The sequence below is a fragment of the Typopeltis vanoorti genome, chromosome 10, assembly GCF_054136105.1.
Source record: "Typopeltis vanoorti isolate ZY-2024b chromosome 10, IOZ_Tvanoo_1.0, whole genome shotgun sequence".
NCBI classification, from domain to species: domain Eukaryota; kingdom Metazoa; phylum Arthropoda; class Arachnida; order Uropygi; family Thelyphonidae; genus Typopeltis; species Typopeltis vanoorti.
The window spans coordinates 102,343,811-102,364,634 of NC_143558.1; the positions used below are offsets into that span (position 1 = coordinate 102,343,811).

The 20,824-nt window shown below is 34.8% G+C and overlaps 1 protein-coding gene across 2 annotated transcripts in view; it reads left to right on the forward strand.

Moving 5' to 3' along the window:
- Window positions 1–20,824, forward strand: part of Tip60 (Histone acetyltransferase Tip60) — a 298,625-nt gene that overhangs the window by 206,262 nt on the left and 71,539 nt on the right. For both annotated transcript variants that reach the window (XM_090398626.1, XM_090398627.1), the window contains exon 9: window positions 6,582–6,722. In XM_090398626.1, the coding sequence (XP_090254752.1) occupies window positions 6,582–6,722 (141 nt within the window). The remainder of the gene's footprint in view (window positions 1–6,581; window positions 6,723–20,824) is intronic.

Sequence of the window (20,824 nt, forward strand, 5' to 3'; positions counted from 1 at the left end):
CGAAATATCGGAAAGTGTATATTAAAGTTTATTTAATCTATATTTCCAGTATACGCTGTCAATTTCCTTAAATATTAGTTATTATGTCTAACCAGCGTATAAGCCTCTCAACAAGAATAAGACCTCACTAAAGGTCGAAACCAATCTGGGTAGTGGCACTTCCTATAATGCCAATGATGAGACCTCACTAATTTGTTTCAATAATGAAATACTGTAAGTTGGAATATTTAAAATAATTATAATTCCACTGAAAAACTCACTTAAAATACTTTATTAGTGTAGAATTTTCGCCTGAGTATCATAGGCATCGTCAGTACAAGAACATAACATGGCAATTGAACATTAACAGACAATTCTAAAAAGAGTCACCTAAGTAGCTAATGTTAGATATCTAAAAAAGGTCAGTGAATTTCCTAACTTACTAAAGAAAAAGAAAATATATATATATATATACAATTTAGACAAAAAAAAGTTAGAAAAGATTAGCTGATTTACTGACCTTTTTAGTTATCTGACATTAGATACTTAGGTGGCACTTTTTAGAATTATCTGTTAATGTTCAATTACCATGTTGTTTTCTTGTACTGATGATGCCTATGATACTTAGGCGAAAATTCTATGCTAATAAATTATTTTGCATGAGTTTTCCTCCAGTATTATAATTATTTTAATCTCAATAAAGGTTGAAACTAGTGTGAGTAGAGACGCTTCTCATAATGCATAGCATTATATACTCTGGAAAGATATCTGCTTTGCACTATGAGATACTAAGGCAATTGATGTGAAGTCAGTAGCCTTTTTATGCATTAGAGAATGGTATAGGAAATAAATTTACCTCCTAGTAAATAGGCTGTAGGTTCGAATCCAGTGTGGACATGGATATTTGTGATTGTCTTTGGAAATACCAGTGCTGGTGGTCACCAGTAGATGGTTGGTGGTCATTTGGAGGATTGAGTGGCGGAGATGGAGTTGTAGAGCAGGTGCCCTCCCTCGATGAGTCTTGGACTCCCTGGAGGTGTCTAATAATAATAATAAAATTTCTTATTATAATGATAATATTATTATCATTATAATAATGATAATAATAATTACATTATACTATCTGTTATTGTCACTTGTATGATTATAAATACTTGTTACATCTATTGTATTATATTTTCATTTGTACTGCTTCTTCAGTGTTAATAAATTTCAATTAAAAAAAAAAATAAATAAATAAAATTATTATTCTTTATATAAAGAGATTAGCCAAGCTTTTATGTTATGTGGCACCCTAGGATCAGAACATGTTTTTTTTTTTACTACAACTCTGTTTAATTAAAAATTCTTCTTCTTCTTAACATGAATTTTAGGCCAACTGGTCTGTTCCAGTTTCATGCCATCTCTTTCTTGGTCTTCCAATTCTTCTTTTTCCGCTTATTTAATATTTATATAATATTTTCGTAGTCTAAAAATTAAAATAAAAAATTTTAATTAAGCAATCATATGTATTGCCTACTTCTACTGTACTTTTGGCAATACCGATCTTTGAAATTTGAAGTGAAGATTGCAGATAGTGATGAACAGATATGATATTAGTGATAGGTAAAATAGTAAGATGAAGCTCCATTGAATTTTAAAATTAAAAACTGAAATATGAATAGGAGAGTTTAAAGTATTAAAATAATAGGATGCTGTTAAAAGATGAGAATAACTTCTCGTCTTTTAAATTCAATAACTTCAATAATGAATTTATTGAATTTATTCTCATTTTTTACAGTTTTTAAGTTCTAGAAAAATATTAAGAGATTAAAATCTAGAACTTAAAAATGTAAAGAATAACAAAAGATAAACATAAAATAAAGCATAAAAATATATGATGAAAGATGAAATCAATTCACAGGGTGAAGTAAGGCCTTTTAACTGCAATAGAGTTGCAGTCAAAGGATGTATGCTGATCCTAGGGTGCTCATTAACATAAAAGCTTGGCTCCTTTTTATATCAAAGATTACAAAAGGAGCAACATGAACCATAAGTTATTATTATTATTTTTATTATTACGGGCAACTCCAAAGAGTCCTTAGACTCATCGAGGGAGGCCCTAAACATCATATCAAGAACAACTATTCAGCATTTGCACAATATCTCTCATACTTTGCTTTGAATTCATTTACAGTCATGGCACCTACAACAAACTCGCACAATAAACTTGCAGATTATTCCACTCATTCACCACTCTCCAAGTAAAAAACTTAGTTCTAACACCCTTGCTAACTACACTCTTGCACAGTTTCCATGGATGGCCCCTAGTTCTCCCATCACCAGATTTATTCTGAAAAATTTCCTCTCAATTAATCTTGTAAAAACCCTTCAGTAATTTGAATGTTTCAATTGTCACCCTTTTCTGCTTATCAACCAATTTCTGTAACCCACAGATCTTCAACCTGTTCTCATAAGGTTCATTCCATAGACCAGCTATCATCTTGGTCACTCGCCTCTGGATCCTCTCTACCTCCTCCCCATCAAGAAGAAACCCAGGGGCCCATATCTGTGCACAGTAGAAATGATCAAGGCTCAATAACTTGCTTATCTCTGCTCGTCAAAGTATTCTTCAGCAACCAAGTGATCCAATGAACTGATTTAGCCACTTTTGCTATTTGCCCCCCTAAACTTCAACTTCCTATCCACCAACACACCCAAATCTCTGGCTTCGTCAACCTGCTGGAGTACAGTTCCATCAATGTGATATACTGCTGCTAATTTTTTCACCCCAAAATGCATAACCTTACACTTTGCTACATTAAACTGACATCCATTCTAATTAGCCCAGACTGCCAGTCTATCCAAATCATCGTGCAAAATTTTGACATCATGTGCATTCACTATTGCTCTACCCAACTTGGCATCATCAACAAATAAATGAACCGTTCCTCTCAGATCCTTTCCTATATCATTAATGAACAAATTAAACAGCATTGGTCCAAGAACAGAACCCTGCAGCACACCACTAGTAACAGGCCTTCTTTTGGACTCCATTCCTGAATAAACTACTCTCTGATATCTCTCCATCAACCACCCTCCTATCCATCCCACCAACGCTATATCCATCCCCATGTACTGCAGTTTACTGATTAGAATTCCACGTGGTATCCTGTCAAAGGCCTTAGCAAAGTCCAGCAGTATCACTGTAAATCCATTACCCTTATCCAGTTCAGCCGTCACTATTATAAAATGTGAGCAGGTTACTGAGGCATGATCTACCCTTCACAGAACCATGCTGTCCTCCATACAGTATCCCATTTTCATCTATCCATTCCTGTATTTTGCTCTTGACTAATATCTCCAAAACTTGACAACGATTCCTGATATGCTGATCGGTTGGTAATTTGCAGCAGCAGTCTTGGAACCTCCTTTATGCAATAGAACTATTTTCCCCTTTCCACTCCCCTCAGGACTAACCCAGAGCTGAGACTTAAATTAAACAATATGGTCAAGGAAACTGACAATTCCTTTGCCGCTACACATAAGACTCTCGAGCTGGTATACCATCCACTCCCATAGATGTATTTACAATATAAAGTACTTATATTATTCTTTATTCTTGTAAATACACGTTTCTAATATTTGTCACCATGTCAAAAGTGCTTAAAAACTAAGAATAGAACTGAATTCATGATCAACGACAGCTGAAAGATGGAGACTGGCTGCCCACCAATTTTCAAAAAAGTTAGCTAGCATAAAGAAATCCTACCTACTTCCTTTGGGAATAAATGGTGTTAGAGAATTTATTTATTTATTTATTTATTTTAGGAGTTAGAGGTCTTAAAACTATTGCAAGTTCTTGATTCAAATGCAGCAGTTGGCATGGGTGCTGAAGGAATGTGCAAAAAAATTAGTAGTGTCCCTGACTTGGTTGTTTAAATTTGGTCTCAGCATACAGATGATTCTTGATGAGTGTAAAGGAAACAAGATAATTCCATTTTACCAGGGTGAACCTAGGACTGATGCAGTGAATTATAGATCAGTCAGTATCTCTATGTGGTCACCAAGGTACTGGAGAGGATGATTAGGAATCACGTCCACAGATAGGTAAACAGCACTGCAATCCTCTATAAATGACAGCATGGATTTGTTAAGATAGACTTTTGACATGGATGAGAGAGTGGATGAGAAAAAGAAGGTGACTAATGGTGAGGGCTCTGTTCTTGAGCTGGTGTCATTTAACTTGTATATTAATGATACTGGGGATGTTCTGGATGGCAATATCATGTTAGAGACTTAAAACAATACTGAAAAAGAGTTAAAGATGATATTCTTCCAGAATTTCATCAGTCACTGAGACACTGTCAGGAGTACAATACGAGACTTGTAACACAAAAGTTATGTCTCAGATTGTACTTTCTGATGATAGTGACTGAGATGAAATATTGGAAGAATCAAATATTATTTTTAATCCTTTCTCAGTACTGTTTTACTCCATTAAATGCTGGGAGAAACTCATGTTAATGAGTTTCTCCCAGCACTTAAGCCTTTACACATGTAATATCCCATTATTTGCTGATGGTTCTAAGTTGGAGTTAGTAATGAAAGACATAGTGAAGCAAAATTGCTATAGGTTGACTTAAACAGATTGGTTATATGGGCAAATGAGAATGAATGCCATTTCAATGTTGCAACTTGTAAGGTTATACATTTGAGAATGAAAAGATTGTAGGAAGTGTATTATACCAATGGGAATTTTCTACAAGTGGTCACAGAGGCTAGAGACTTAGAGGTTATAGTGAACAGAGAATTAAAGTTTAGAGGCCCCCATAAGATTGGTAAATTATCACATTGGATAACTGTGCTGTTGAAGAGACTTTAAGACCACATTTGACCTGGGGAGTTTTTTCCTGGCATGCCCTAGGTCTGTTGGCTATCATTCCACAAACACTGAATGGTTAGCCTGTTAGCCAACCACTTCCATCCATAACCACAGGAAATCTATGCTGACTATAATGCCATCTTTCAACAGGACAATGCACCTTGTCATCAGGCTCATACAACTACTAAGTGATTGGAGGAACATGACAAGGAATTCTCCGCATTACCTTGGCTCCCAAACTCTCCTGACATAATCCAATTGAACATGCGTGGGATATGCTAGAACGAGGCATGAGAACTGCTGATCCTTCTCCACAGAATGAGTGTGAACTGATGGAGTTCCAGCAGCAGACATGGATAGAGTTATGCATGGAGGATGTTCGACACCTTGTGGAATCTGTTCCTAGGCATCTACAAGCCGTGATTGCACAGAGAGGTGGACCAATGTGTTATTAGGTGGGCGTTCCTAATGAAAGCTGACTAGAATAAAGAAATATTGTTATTAAGAAATTACTTAAAAGCATCCACTCCCTTTGAAGACTTGTGTGCTCTTTATTTTGTTTTCATAGCTACTGTTATACATAAACTTTCACCTGTCATACTATTTTCTGTCTTGTTTCATTCTCATTTGGATCATCTATTATTTATCAATCAAAGGGAGGTTAGCTGGTCTTATATGGAGGTGGCAAAGTTTTTCCTCACAGAAGTTAAGGTGTTTGTTCCACAAAACAAGCAAACGGGACAAGATAACACATGTAGTTTACATGCTAAAATACCAAAGGCATAGGGCTAACCATCCTCTTCAGGAATAATGGTTAAGAAATCCAAGAGTGCTTGGCAAGCAGTTTTTTTTATTTTATTTTTATTTATTTATATATATATATATATATTTTTTATAGTAGCATGTTATATTGTTTAATTTGAAACAAGTTATTTTGTAATGATCATTACTGGGTATTTAAAATGCCACACTTTGTTTGTAATGAGATTAATTAAACATTCTGATTTGTACAATCTGAGCAGCTCTTGGAGACTGAATACTTCATTTGCCTAGTTGTAATAAAATATTTTAACTAATAAGAATTTTTTTCACCCATAAATCTTGGCACTTCATATGCTGATATTTACTGCTTTTATGAACCAGGTGAGAGAGAGAGAGAAAGAAAGAAAGAAGTGGAGGAGAGAAGGGGAAAAAAACCTACAAGAAAGTGGTTTATGTACTGGTTTCATTAGCTAAGTGAATATCCTGTGAAAAGCAGATAGTATACAATGAAGCAGTGTAGTTATATGACAAAAATTAGACAGTTATTTTACAAACAAATAGAAAGAAACACAAATTTCCCGCCCATCACAAAGTAAACAAACTTTCTTAAATCAAAACAAGCATATTAATTGAACATAGACTCAAGAAAACAGTAACTTGAAGTAAATGTTTTATCTTGAAAATGCCAAGATGATTGTTGAAGAAATATGCTGTATATTTGAATGCATCTCTGCATGTTTCACTATGATAATTCTGAGAAGAGAGAGAAATTCAGCAATGTTTATCAGTTAAAAAAACAAACAAAAATCTATAGATAAACCTCTAAATGATATTTAAAAGTTTGTTTTCTGCCTTGATTATAAAATTTGTTTTACATTCAAATAAAAGTAGTGATATATTATTTATCAATTCATATTTTAAAACCTGATACAAATTATCACTATGATTAAATCAACGCTGTTGTTTTTAACATTAGGTTTATGCACAGAATTTATGCCTTCTAGCAAAATGTTTCTTAGATCACAAAACATTGTACTATGATACAGATCCCTTTCTTTTCTATTCAATGACTGAATATGACAGCAGAGGTTTTCACATTGTTGGCTATTTTTCAAAGGTAGGTTTCAAATAGATATATTTATTTTATTTTATATATATTTTTTAATGAAAATAACTTATGTGACTATATAGCCGGATGATAACATAGAAAATAACTAATTTATTTCGAAAAGCACAACTAGTTTTGTCTTTCTAGAAGACTTCATCGGGCACATAATACATGGAAGAGAAAAAAGGAGATACATGAAAACATTAATTGGATAAATCACTGAAGTTCTAAATTATCAACAGATTCCTCACATTAGAATGAATTTGCAGACTAGCTGCATTGTTGTTCTCTTGCTTGAGGATGTGGTCTCATGACCACCATAGCTGTATAGCAGAGGAGTGACAATCAGAAAGTATATTGCTGAGGCTGACATTAAGGTGGACAGGATTTAGTATAATTTCTGCTGATTCAAAGATTTTTTTCTTTCGAATTCATCATAGCATTTGTAAATGATTTCCGATCTATCCCAGTTTACTGAGTATATAGTGGATTGATGGTCATTGGGATCAGAAGAATTAAAAACATGATTGGATAAGGCAATGGCCCTGGTTCTACCATAGGTGATATGTCTGAGAACGCACACGCGCGTGCGCGCACACACACAATGCTGTGTGTGTGTGTGTGTGTGTGTGTGTGTGTGTGTGTGTGTGTGTGTGTGTGTGTGTGTTGTTAAAAGTGATAGTTATATAGAGAGTAATAACCTACTAAAATGGATTTAATTTTCTTGCATCTCTCACTGTATTGAGCAGGAATAAATAAATGAAAAAACTGGGAATCAAAAAATAAAATTTGATGATGAAAAACAAACAACATAAAAAAAATAAAAAAATAAAAACTTGGTGTCCTCTTCCATTCTAGACACTATTCTATGTACTGGTATTGACATTAAGGTGGACAGGATTTAGTGCAATTTCTGTTGATTCTAAGATTTTTCTTTCAAGTTGGTTATAGCATATGTAAATGATTTCAGATCTCTCCCAGTTTACTAAGCATATAGTGGATTAATGGTCATTGGGATCAGAAGAATTAAGAACATGACTGGATAAGGCCATGGCCTTTGTTCTATCATACCCACCTATAAGTGATTGCCATGTAAATTCCAAATCTTCCTAACTCTAGAATATTGTTCTTTCATTTGGTGATGCTCCAAACATCAGCCTGAGAATGTATGATACTATTCAGAAGTGCATTCTGCTTAATAAATAAATAAATAACCTCTCTCTCAATCTATCAGTCTCTCTTCTCCATCTTTTCGATCACTCGGTGCAGCCACCAAAGCAGATGGACGTGCTTCAGGTTGCTACTCCCTAAACTTTATTTTAGTGTGATTTTTAATGTCGATTAGTTCCAAATATTATAAGAATTGTTGTCTTAAAATCTATCAAACAGTTAATTTATTTCTTACCTTATGTGAAATCCTCAAAAGTTATTAGCCATTTTACAAAAATTCCTTTGTCTCTGCAAAAGAACGTATTTAGATCTAAGGTAGCCTTCACTCTCTGTTTTCTGCAGTTGCCTGCAGTCATGACCACAGTGAACAGTGATGAGTCATCACTGCTCAGCAGGAGTTGGTCAAAGATCTCATGAAACTCCAAACCTCAGAAAAGACACCATTCATAGCTCTGCCAAAAGCAGTGGACAAAGGTACTCTCTTATGCCATATTGTAGTAAACAGCCCCCATTTCTACTACTGGGACAGTTAATTTTAAAACCTGATACAGATTATCACTTTAATTAAATTATATGTACAAATGCACAACCTACCAACCATGTATCCATTTGTAATCAAAAATATCTCATTAGATCAATATTTAGAAACAGTTGCACAGTACCCCACTGAAAAATAAAACTTATATTTCAAGAGTTGATGGAACTGTGCAGATGTATTTCAACAATTCAGACCACAATGTATTGTTGAAATACATCTGCACAGTTCCATCAACTCTTGAAATATAAGTTTTATTTTTCAGTGGGGTACTGTGCAACTGTTTCTAAATATTGATCTAATGAGATATTTTTGATTACAAATGGATACATGGTTGGTAGGTTGTGCATTTGTACATATAATTTAATTAAAGTGATAATCTGTATCAGGTTTTAAAATTAGCTCTCCCAGTAGTAGAAATGGGGGCTGTTTACTATAATATGGCATAAGAGAGTACCTTTGTCCACTGCTTTTGGCAGAGCTATGAATGGTGTCTTTTCTGAGGTTTGGAGTTTCATGAGATCTTTGACCAACTCCTGCTGAGCAGTGATGACTCATCACTGCTCAGCAGGAGTTGGAAAAGGAGTGAACATTGGTGCATGCCATGTAAGTGTTGCACTAATCATGCTTGCTCCCATAAAAGTAACAGTATGAAATGTTCCCCTGGAAATAAGTCACCAAATGCTGTGCAGCTTATGACAAAACATGGCATAGTGATGAGCAAAATCCGAATGCTGTCAGCCACTACCACTAAGCCTGAGTGTGCCCACATCAACAGTTTTAGATTATAGGCTATAATTCTGGCCTGCTTGGCTGAGTGGTTAGTGTACTCACTCTCCAACAAACAGTTCACAGGTTTGAATCCTGTTGTAAACGGCCTGAAGTGGCTTGAAAATTTTCCATGTTTGGTCTCTAGAGCAGGGTTTCCAGACTATGTAAAAATAAATAAAAAATTACAGAAAAATATATAAAATTGATGAAATGGAAAGAAAAAAATCCCTAGCCCAACCCATGGTACAAATGTACTACTAGTTTACTAATAACCTAATTCTATTCCCACCCACAAAAAAAAAAAAAAAAAAAAACTTTAGCACCAGTGCAATTGGCTTTAAACCAAAAATAATAAATACAGAAATAGATAGAGTAGCTTACACCTTCTACATCACTGTGGTGCTGCACAATGATGTAGAAGGTGTAATTAAGATTTTTTTACTGCCATGAAGAAGGTCATGTAAAGAAATATTCTTCTCTTCAGGTATTAGGCATTTGCTTGTTCTGGCTTCACTGGTCTTTCCATCTTGTTGCTGGTCTTCCTCTCTCTCTCTCTCTTTCCCTTTGGTCTATATCTATCCATCCTAGATAGCAGATGTTCTTCCCACTTCTCTCTATATTCCTTGAACTTTTCATTTATGTTATAAATATCTAGTTCTTTTCTGATGTCTTCATTTCTTATATGATCCCATTTTGTGCATCCTTTAATTGTTTTTAAAAATCTATCTCTGCAGCTTGTATTGTACTTTCATCTTTCTTTTTAACCGTCCATGTTTCTGAACCATATAAGAATGGGAGTGGCCATTACTTTATAAAATTTAAGTTGAGTTTCTCATCTTGTTTATTTATTCAGTGTCATTTTAATTGCCTGCAAATTTTCTGAAATTTCTTTATTTTTTCATCTATATCTTTATCTTTTAGATATGTTATTATGAAGCCTAAATAATTAAACTGTGCAATCTGTTCTATTATTTTATTTTCCATGACTATTTGTGATCTAACATGATCCTGACCTTGAAATCACATGACTTTTGTTTTCTTTGTGAAATTTTTAAATTGTATTGTTGGCTTATTTTGTTTAATCGTAAACTGATTTTTGAAAGTCATCTTCATTGTCTTGTAATATAATCTGATCATCTGCATACATCATTGTATTGATAATAGTTCTTCTGGTTAAATGGATACCTTATTTTATTGTTGTTTTCCATATTTTAATAATCTGATCAATATACACCCAATTCTCCATTTACATGGTAGATTGGTTCCAGAAAAAACTGTGTAAAAAAAGAATACAGTGCATATGAAAAAATAGAAGAATTTCACATATTCCATGTGTGAAAGTCCAATACAAACTTGATAACTAATATTTAAGGAATTGACAGCGTATACTAGAAATATAGATTAAATAAACTTTAATTTATACTTTCCGATATTTCGGTGAACGTCACGTTGCCATCTTCTTGGGAATCAGCCTCGGCCCTTAGGAACATGCCAAACCTCAACAAATTTGGATGCATGAGACTGCCCCAAATTTGGGAAACGTTTATCAGAAGAACTTCAGCCCAAAGGCCAAGAACTACCAATATAGCCCGCCAGGGGGCACCATCAGGACTTTAGGAAAACGCTAGCTTCCTAGCTTTAGTCTCATTTGCTGTTATTAGTACTTGTGTGCACGTGTCTTAGTAGTAAGTTCCCAAGAAGATGGCAACGTGACGTTCGCCGAAATATCGGAAAGTATATATTAAAGTTTATTTAATCTATATTTCTAGTATACGCAGTCAATTCCTTAAATATTAGTTATCATGTTTAACCAGTGTATAAGCCTCTCAACAAGAATCCAATACAAACAATAAGTTATTTTCAAATAAAACATATGAAAATCATTGAATAAAACTCTGTTTAATTTTAATGGAATATTTTTTATTTTAAATACTTATTTAAAGTATATACATATGTGCCTTTCTTAAAGAAAATAGTATGCCACTAATAAAACAGAAATTCGAAAAGGCCCAAACATACCCACACATATGGTTTTTAGTTAAATTTTATTCGCTGTCACTTTCTGACAGTAATGCATCCCCTTGTGTGAGACTGGAATGAAATCACTTCCATCACTTGAAACACTTTGGCTGTCCTGTTTGTACTGTAATGGTGAAATGTTTTCTTCAATAAAAGGAACTAAATTAGCACTAATTTCCAATAATTCTGGAGTTTTTTTTTTTTTTAACCACAAACTCTGTAATTAATCGTTGAGATCCTGTTTTAACTAGATCTTTGTATAATTCTTCATATCGTACCATACATGACTTCAGTTCACATTTAAACTGTTCAGCTCATTCATTATTTGGATCATGTGTAAGAAAATGACTTTGCAATTTACTAGCCATTTGAAGCCCTTCTTTAATTAATCCTGCAGTGATTGGAATCTCTTCATCATCATCACATTTTTCTTTTTCATCGAGATTTTCAAGGATCTCGATGAAAAAGAAATCCTTGGGTGAGATCCTTGAGATCTCGATGATCTCACTTAACAGCCTTGTCAGCCATCAATTCTTCAATATCTGCAGATGAAAAATCATCAAATCCATCTCTGCCAACTACATGTGCTAATCTGATGATATTGCAATATTCAGTTGCATACAAAGCTAGAGGATTTTTCTTTTTCACACATTCTGGCCAAGTAGCTTTCCAGCATAATTTAAAGTCGGTTTCAATTCTGATAACGCCAACTTAATAAGTTTGATGCGATCCAAAATAGAAAATTTCTTCTGCACATCACTAACTGTCAATAAATTATCCTTATTTAGTTTATCCAAAATGTACTGGAATGTTTTTCTTATGTACTATGGTTTGAAGGTAGCGATCATACCCTGGTCTAGTGGTTGTATTAAGGATGTTGTATCAGGAGGCAGAAAACAAAATTTCACAGTCGGGTGTTCTAAAATAGGATGGCGAGACGCATTGTCTATAATCAATAAAACTTTGAAGTCCAGATTTTTTTCCATCAAATAGCATATAACTGGAACAAAACATTGATGGAACCATTCATTAAAAATTTCTTTTGTAACTCAACCTTTTTTGTTTGCCTTCCAGTGCATTGGTAACATGTTAAAATCCACACCTTTCATTTCCCGGAGTCTTAGGGATCAATTAATGAGTAATGGTTTTAATATACAATCTCCTGAAGCATTGTTGCAAAATAATAGTCACTGAGCTGCTTTAAAGCCACAAACACTTTTTTTTGTGATTTCACTATATAAGTTCTATTATATTATATTATTATATTAGCAAAACAAGTGTTCTCTGCCAGGTTGGCAGCAAACGACCCAGAGGAAGACCAAGATATAGGTGGATTGATTCGGTACAAAGTGCCTTAGACGATAGAAATATAAGATCTGATAATGTTGGAGTCTTGACAAGTAACAGACTGATTTGGAGGAAAATTGTAGATAGGAAGTTAGTAATGATATAATTTTTTCATGTAGTACTATCATATCCTGTACACCCCTTGTGGGTACATGGCAGGAATTTGATGATGATGATGATGACGATGAAGTTCTACTTGGCATTTTTTTCCAAAAAAGGCCAGTCTCATCTGCATTCCAAACTTGATCAGGATTGTAGCCACCATCTTCAATAATTTTGGACAGTTTTGAAAGAAATTCTCTAGCTGCCAGCTCATCTGTAGATGCAGGTAGGGAATTACAAGGATCTTCTATGCACATCACTAGGACCTTTTCCATCACTTTTATAATGTCTCTCATATACAATAACCACTTGGCATCTAATACTGTTCCATAAAGAACAGATTTTCTGATGGCTTCTTCATTTTTCTTAATCATTCTCACAGTAGCTTCGTTCTAGTAGCAAGACTTATACGTTGGTTAGACATAACTGGTAATTAGTTTACGGAATTAACAACGCATATAAAGTATATTAAATAAAGGTAACTTTAATGAATAACTTCTATATTTCGGCAATGTCACATTGTCATCTTCAGGAACATAAAGATATGGTATGTGCGCTCAGGAACTAACACAAAGCAAATGAGGAAGAAAGCAAGAAACTAATATTGTTCCTAAAGTCCTAATGGTGCCCTCTTGCGGGCTAATTTGGTAGTCTTGGCAGTTGGGCTGAAGTTCTCATAATGAAAGTCTCCCAAATTTGGGGCAGTTTCATGCACCCAAATTTGTTGAGGTTAGGAACGTTTTTTAGTGCTGCTGAAGATTCTTTGAATAATCTTTTGTATTTAAACTTGCTGAGATGAATTATTTTTGTTTTCTTCCAACGAATTTTATGGTGGGTATCTAAGGCATGGTCTGCCAGCCCAGAGCAGCTGTACTGGTGAAACCGGATGTAGTCTTGGTGTTCTGAAATCCTGATATTTGTTGTTCTGCCTGTTTGGCCAAAGTAGGACAATTTGCAGCTGCAAGGGACCTGGTATGCACCAGGTAGGTCTAGGGGAAGTGGTTGGTCTTTGGTAGAGTGGATAAGGGATGCCAACTTTTTATATGGTCTGTAACAGGAAGTAAGGTCATATTTTTTGAGGATATTGGTTATTTTCTCAGAGGTGCCCTGGATGTAGGGGATGGTGATTGACTTGGTGTAATCTTTATTGTGGAGGGGGGGAGGGGGGTTGTGGTTTACAGGTTTTAGTATTTTTTGGATTTTTTTGGGGTTATAGCCATTGGCTAAGAAAGTGTTGAGGATGTGGTTTAGGTCAATAGTCAGGGCCTTGTCATCTGAGCAGATTATGAGAACTTCAGCCCAACTGCCAAGACTACCAAATTAGCCCGCAAGAGGGCACCATTAGGACTTTAGGAACAATATTAGTTTCTTGCTTTCTTCCTCATTTGCTTTGTGTTAGTTCCTGAGTGCACATACCATATCTTTATGTTCCTGAAGATGCAATGTGACATTGCCAAAATATAGAAGTTATTCATTAAAGTTACCTTTATTTAATATACTTTATATGCGTTGTTAATTCCGTAAACTAATTACCAGTTATAGCTTCGTTCAATCCCAAATATTTCCCTACTGATGTTGAACCTTCTCCAGCTGCTAAACGATCTAAAATTTGGATCTTCCCAATTATATATTTGGTTTAATCCCTTATCCAAGTGTAAGCAGAGTTTGCGCCTGAAGTAATTTCAGGACTGGGGCAACTCGTGGTAAAGGTGGTATAACTTCACATCACTTGCCTTAGTATCCCTTAATGCAAAGCACATATCTTATGGGTATGTATAATACTATGCATTATGGGAAAGGTCACTACCCAGACTGGTTTTGACCTTTATTAAGGTCTCATTAATGGGAACCAGATTCAGAGGTGATACTAAGGTGGAAGTAATGCAGAAGTCATATTTCCAAAGTTGCTTACACTTGGATAAAGGATTAAACCAGATATATAATTGGTTGCATAACCAAGTGAAAAAACTTCCATCAGTCTATCTCTAATCCAGAGAATTTTAATAATAAGGTGTGACAACTTTTGGCAACTCGTATATGGAAATATAATTTCCATTACTTCCACCTTAGTATCACCATATCTGGGTCTGGCTCCCACTGATGAGACCTCAATAAAGGTCGAAACTGGTCTGGGTAGTGACCCTTCCCATAATGCATAGCATTATACATAACCCATAAGGATATGTGCTTTGCATTATGGGATACTAACAGTGGCGAGCTATAAGGGGCTCGTGCGAGCCGTATATAATGTTAAATTTTTCTCAAATTTGCAAGTCCCTTTTTCTTCTTGTTTAATAATCTTGTAGAACTAGAAAATACCACTGCAGAAATGTATACATGCTACTATAACTGCTACATTAAATTCATATGGATTTTCTGATGACTATTTAAAACATCATCTCATTGCATTTTGTTCTGATGGAGCTAGTGTAATGTTAGGAAACAAATCAGGTGTTGCAATCAAACTTCTACAAAAATTTCCCAATATTGTGATTTAGCATTGTGTAGCTCATCATTTATACTTAGCATTAGATGATTAGACGATTTGATAAAAAAACATTAAAGAAATAAATCATTTTGAAAAATTTCTGAATAAATTGTATGCTTTTTATCATTAACAACCAACACAACGAGAATTAAATACGATTGCAAAAGACCTTGGTATCGAAATTTTAAAGATCGGCCGTGTTTTGGAAGAACACGATGGGCAGCTTGCACATTTCTCCACACAGCAAGGGCCGTTTACGAACTGCCCTTGCTGTGTGGAGAAATTACCCAGCTTTATGCAAGCATTTTGCATCGAATGATAAATGTAAAGGTCTTTTAAAACCGACTTCTCAATTTGGAATTTTTAAAAGATCTAGCATTAATGATTGATATCCTACAGGAATTATCATATCTATCATGGCAAACCCGACATACCCAAGCTAGACCTGATTTTACTTTGTACAATATACACTTGGTATATCATATCTGGAGACTGGTCTTCTACTCTCCTTTCCTTCTACTCTCTCTTACTTCTTACTCCCCCCCCCCCCCACAGTGCTATTAGAGCAATTTAAGGGAGAGGGGGGGGGGCACTCTTTCCTCTCAAACTGTAGTTTCCACTATCTACTAAAAAAAGACAAGCCTAGTTGTCTTAAGGTGGCAGCCCCACCACTAGGATACCTATCGTCATGCTAGTCACTTGACATAGGGAAACACATATTGCTTTCAAGTCTCAATGAAATCCAAACCGGACAGAAAACATGGGAAACAACCGCAAACTGGAAAAGGTTAAGAAACTTTGGAAAAAGAAAAATGTGGTGAAATATGCTACATGGAACCTAAGCATAGCACATAATTTTTCTTCTTTATCATTTTTTCGTCATTTAAAATAAAATTTTAAATGATGAAAATATAGAAATTGCAGTTCTTACAGAAACAAAAAAGAAACTTAAAGGAACAAAATAAACAGCTGACTACAATATCATATATAGTGGAGTGGACAAACAAATACATGCAAAAGCTGGTGTAATGATTTGGATCCATAATCAATTAAAGCAAAAATAACTCATTATACATACTGGAATGAAAGAATATTAGAAGTGCTATTAAAATTAAATAAAGAAAATTTAATAGTTGTTGGAGTGTATGCCCCTGAAGAAGGAAAAGAAGAAGAAAATGATTACTTTTACAAAAAGTTACAAGGAATATATGAAAAATTAAATAAAGCATTCCATATAATTGTAGCCGGAGGGAGATCTTAATGCCAGAATAGGAATGAAAAAAATTAACAATAATATACAAAAATTTGGAGAACCAACAGTAATGGAAACAAAATGGAAAGTGACTCATTGATTGTACAATATATAATAATTTTAAAATAATGAATACATTTTACAAACATAAAAATATACATGGTGTGCAAGAGGACAAAAATCAATAATAGGCTACTTTATAGCAAATAAAAAAGCAGCACACCTCTTCTTAGACATTAAAGTTAGAAGAGGGCTAGAAATGGACACAAATCACTATTTAGTACATTGAGTACATTGAGGCTGCTTTATGGATTATCTTTATTAAAGTTTTCCATTCTTCTTCTATATCTTCGCTGATTTGGGCTTCTTTTAGGTAATCTGTTAATTGTGATTGATATAGCATTTTAATGCTTTCTTCTTGTAATAGATATACTTCGTATGCTTGTTCTATTTCTTGTTTTTTTCTTATTTAATTCCTTTCTCCATTTTTCTAATATTTCTATTTTAGAGACTACTAAATAATGATCTGAAAAAATTTCACTTCCTCTGTAAACATATACATCTCTCACATGTGGAGCTATTTTCTGATTAGTAATAATATAATCAATTATAGATTTTGTTCCTCTGCCATTTCAAGTATATTTATTTATATCCTTTTTTTGAAAAAAAAGTTATTGGTTATTTTAAAATTATTGAAAGTACAGAAGTCTAATAGTTCTTGACCATTGTTATTCATGCAAATTTCTCCATATTGTCTTAAGACATTTAGGATTGAATTATTTCCAACTCAAACATTATGATCTCCTGCTATTAATATATAGTCATTTTTATTACATTTATTTAACTGTTTTTTTAATTCCTCATAAAATTGTTCCAAATCCTCTTTCCTACCTTCTTCAAGGGCATATACTCCCATGATATGTAAGTAGCTTCTATTTGTTTTTAATTTAGCTGTTATAATTCGATCATTTACAAAATTGTAAATGATCGATTTATAATCTATCATTTACAATTTTGATAATGATAGATTATAAAATCTATCATTATCAAAATATAATGATAGATTTTATAATCTATCATTATATTTTGATGATAAATGAAACAATCGTATTCTATTGTTTCATTTATTATCAATTAAAATTGCCACACCACTAGAAGCTCTGATATGTTGGTCCACTCCATGCTATAGCATAGTAAAACCATCTATATCTTTTGTTCCCTTTAATTTCTTTTTTTGTTTCTGTTATCACAACTATATTTATATTTTTAGTTGTTTTACCAATTCTCATTCCTTTGTTGTTATGCTTTGCATATTCCATGTGGCTACTTTTAAAATGTCCGAGATTCCTAATCATTTACCTTTATTCTTTCTTGGTTGTTTTCCGTTGTTTCAGTCCAATGAATTTTCCAGTTCCAGCATCTGAGTTATAGAATTTTTTTTTACTTGGTAAGGTAACCAGCCTTATGCAGAATGTAAAAATAAATAAAAAATTACAGAAAAATATATAAAATTGATAAAAATGGAAAAAAAAATCCTTAGTCCCATCCCCTAATACAAATCTACTACTGGTTTACTAATAACCAAATGTGATTTCCACCCACAAAAGAAAGAAGAACACTTTAGCACTAGTGCAATTGGTTCTATACCAAAAATAATAAATAATACAGAAATAGATGGAGTAGCTTACATCTTCTACATCACTCTGACTGCACAATGATGTAGGAGATCTAATTAAGATGTTTTTATTGTCACAAAGAAGGCCATGTAAAGAAATCATGCATGTATAAAGTTAAAAATGAGACACCAGCTGACAAGGCCACCAACACTAGTGGATTATAATAAATTTAGTTTAATCCTTCAGTGGATTAGAAAACTAGAAACATCAAACCAGAAAAAAAAAAAAAAAAAACATTCCCAGGAAATAGCAAATGTCTTGAGTACAAAACATTTTGCCAAACACTGATAATTCATCATCAAGTACCATTAATGAAACTGTACCTTTGAAGAACTGCTGCCTGGCATCAACAAGCAACTCTAAGAAAAGGAAGCAGGAAACAGATAAATGGCAAAATAATAAACAGGAGCAAGAAAATAATAGTACCACAAATGCAGGAAAACAGCTACCCAAACAACCAAAGATGAACTACCACAGTTGCACTAGAGATTCCCTGCCTCCCAGCATTTTAGAATTCTCTCACCAACCTACAAAGGGAGGAAGGAGGAAATTGAGATTTCTGAGTACTCAGATGACGAAGAAGAAACTGAAAAGGCAGGTCTTCCTCACATTGAAGGCCTGCTGACAGTTGATCAGCTTCAGAACTTTCTTAAAAGAGTTCGAGGCTCATCACAAAAACTGCTCACAACTTATGACTATACCATTTTCATCAGTGGCCTAATTACCCAGCTGGAAGAACTAAGAAACTTCTGGCAGAGGAAAGAAGGAAGAAAAATCATCAACCTCAGAAAAATAATATATTACCTGATCAATGGGCTTGAATCCTAGCAGCGGCATTATTATCCTTAAAGCAAATGAAGAACATGATGCCAGCTAAAATAAACCAGCACATCATGAGCACCCCAGTAACATTTTTCTCATTAAATGCAAGCAGATGTGCCACACCACTGCAAAGCTGACTTGTTCTGCAGCATATCCTTACCCATCAGCCAAGAAATAGCCTTGCCAAACAACTTCATGGATCAGGAGTCACTATTGGTATCCAACAAAAATGCAGATAATTGCTGATCATTGATACCTTTCCCAATCGAGCAATTTATGCATGCCTTAAAACTCAGACCAGGATGAAACAAGAGATTCTTAAGAAATGGATGATATGGAAGGAATATCGTATGCATAAGGATGATGTCTGTTATGAAAGTTATAAGCAGCAGAATAGAATAGCCACAACTATTGTATGGAAAGCTAAGTCTGAGAATGAAAAGAAACTGGCTCTGAAAGCTAAAGACAATCACACAAAAATTCTATCGATATGCTGCAAATAAAAGAAAGAATGATTGTGAAACAATAACTCTTCTGAATGCAGATGGTGTTGAGGGTGACAGATGAAGAAGACACTAATGAGCGTCCATTTTTCTAAAAGTCATCCACCTGATGTATGCAACGAGTTCACCTCTTCACTGAATAAAGAAACTCTGATGTATGAAGAGGAGGTATTAAAGCTGTTGCACAAACTGAATGAATAAGAATTCAGCAATAAGGACTGATGGGATATCAGTATGGGTGCTAAAAGAGTATTCAGCTGAACTGGCTATTCCTTTGGCTAATATAGTTTGAGTCTCTGAAGAGGAAATATTCTGCAGGTGTGGAAAAATGTATAGTAATCCCATTGCATAAGGGTGGTGCAAAGACCAATGCAAAAGATCAGAGCCAGGAAACTCGTTGAGTGTGAATCCAGATGTCTGTTTCTTGTTTGGAGTTGATCCTGCCACCCATCCCAGTGGCGTCCTCAGGAAGAAAGTTAAAAGAAAGCTCTGCAAAGACTGTGATCAACCCATTTATTCAAGTTCTCATCATGCTTGTTCTGGCGGTCAAGGAGTTCCCAATCTCAAACACTTCATATGCCAGGTCTGCGATCGTACATTCTCTACCGCAGTTGGCTTTGGCGTGCATCACACCTTGAAACATCCAGCCGAAGCCAACACTGCAATAAGAACAGAGCGTGTCAAAGCATGTTGGACTGCCGAAGAAGAAAAGATCCTCGCCAATCATGAGATCGAGTTGACGGCTCGAGGGATAAAGAAAATCAATGAGGCTTTATTTAAGGCGTTCTCATTAAGATCCTTGGATGCCATCAAGTGTCATAGACGGAAAGCCAGTTACAAAGCCTTACTTCAAGAATTGGCAGCCCATCCGCCAGTAGAGACAGGTAATATCTCAGTATCTCCTGTCCCTGCCTCTCCTTCTTCCAGCCACCATCCTGCTGTTGAAGAAGAGACTTTGATTCTCAGACTGACATCATCTCTAGATGATCCTCCTCTTCCAGAATATACGATGAAATTCTTAAATATCTCATCCAGACTCACCTTCTGGGAATGGAAATTGCGAGATCAGTTGAATGACTACCTCCACGCTGAATTCTCTGAACACTTCATGCCTCGTCAACATCAGTCTACGTCTCATTCTACAATGACTTTGTCAAATAGGAAGCAGAGGAAGAGGGCCTATGCAGCTATGCAGGCCCTCTATAAAAAGAATAGAGGGCAATGTGCCAAAACTATCCTTGATGGTGCTTCCCCTCCATCTCTAGCAGACTTACATGATGATTTTGTCAAATTCTGGAGTACAGTCTTTTCTGCTCCACCTCCACACTTCCCTGATTATGATGACCAACCTACGATATTGAGGTCCATTCCTGCCCTTCAAATATACCAGCCTGTCTCCATCCAGGAGATTAAAGCAGCTCTTCCA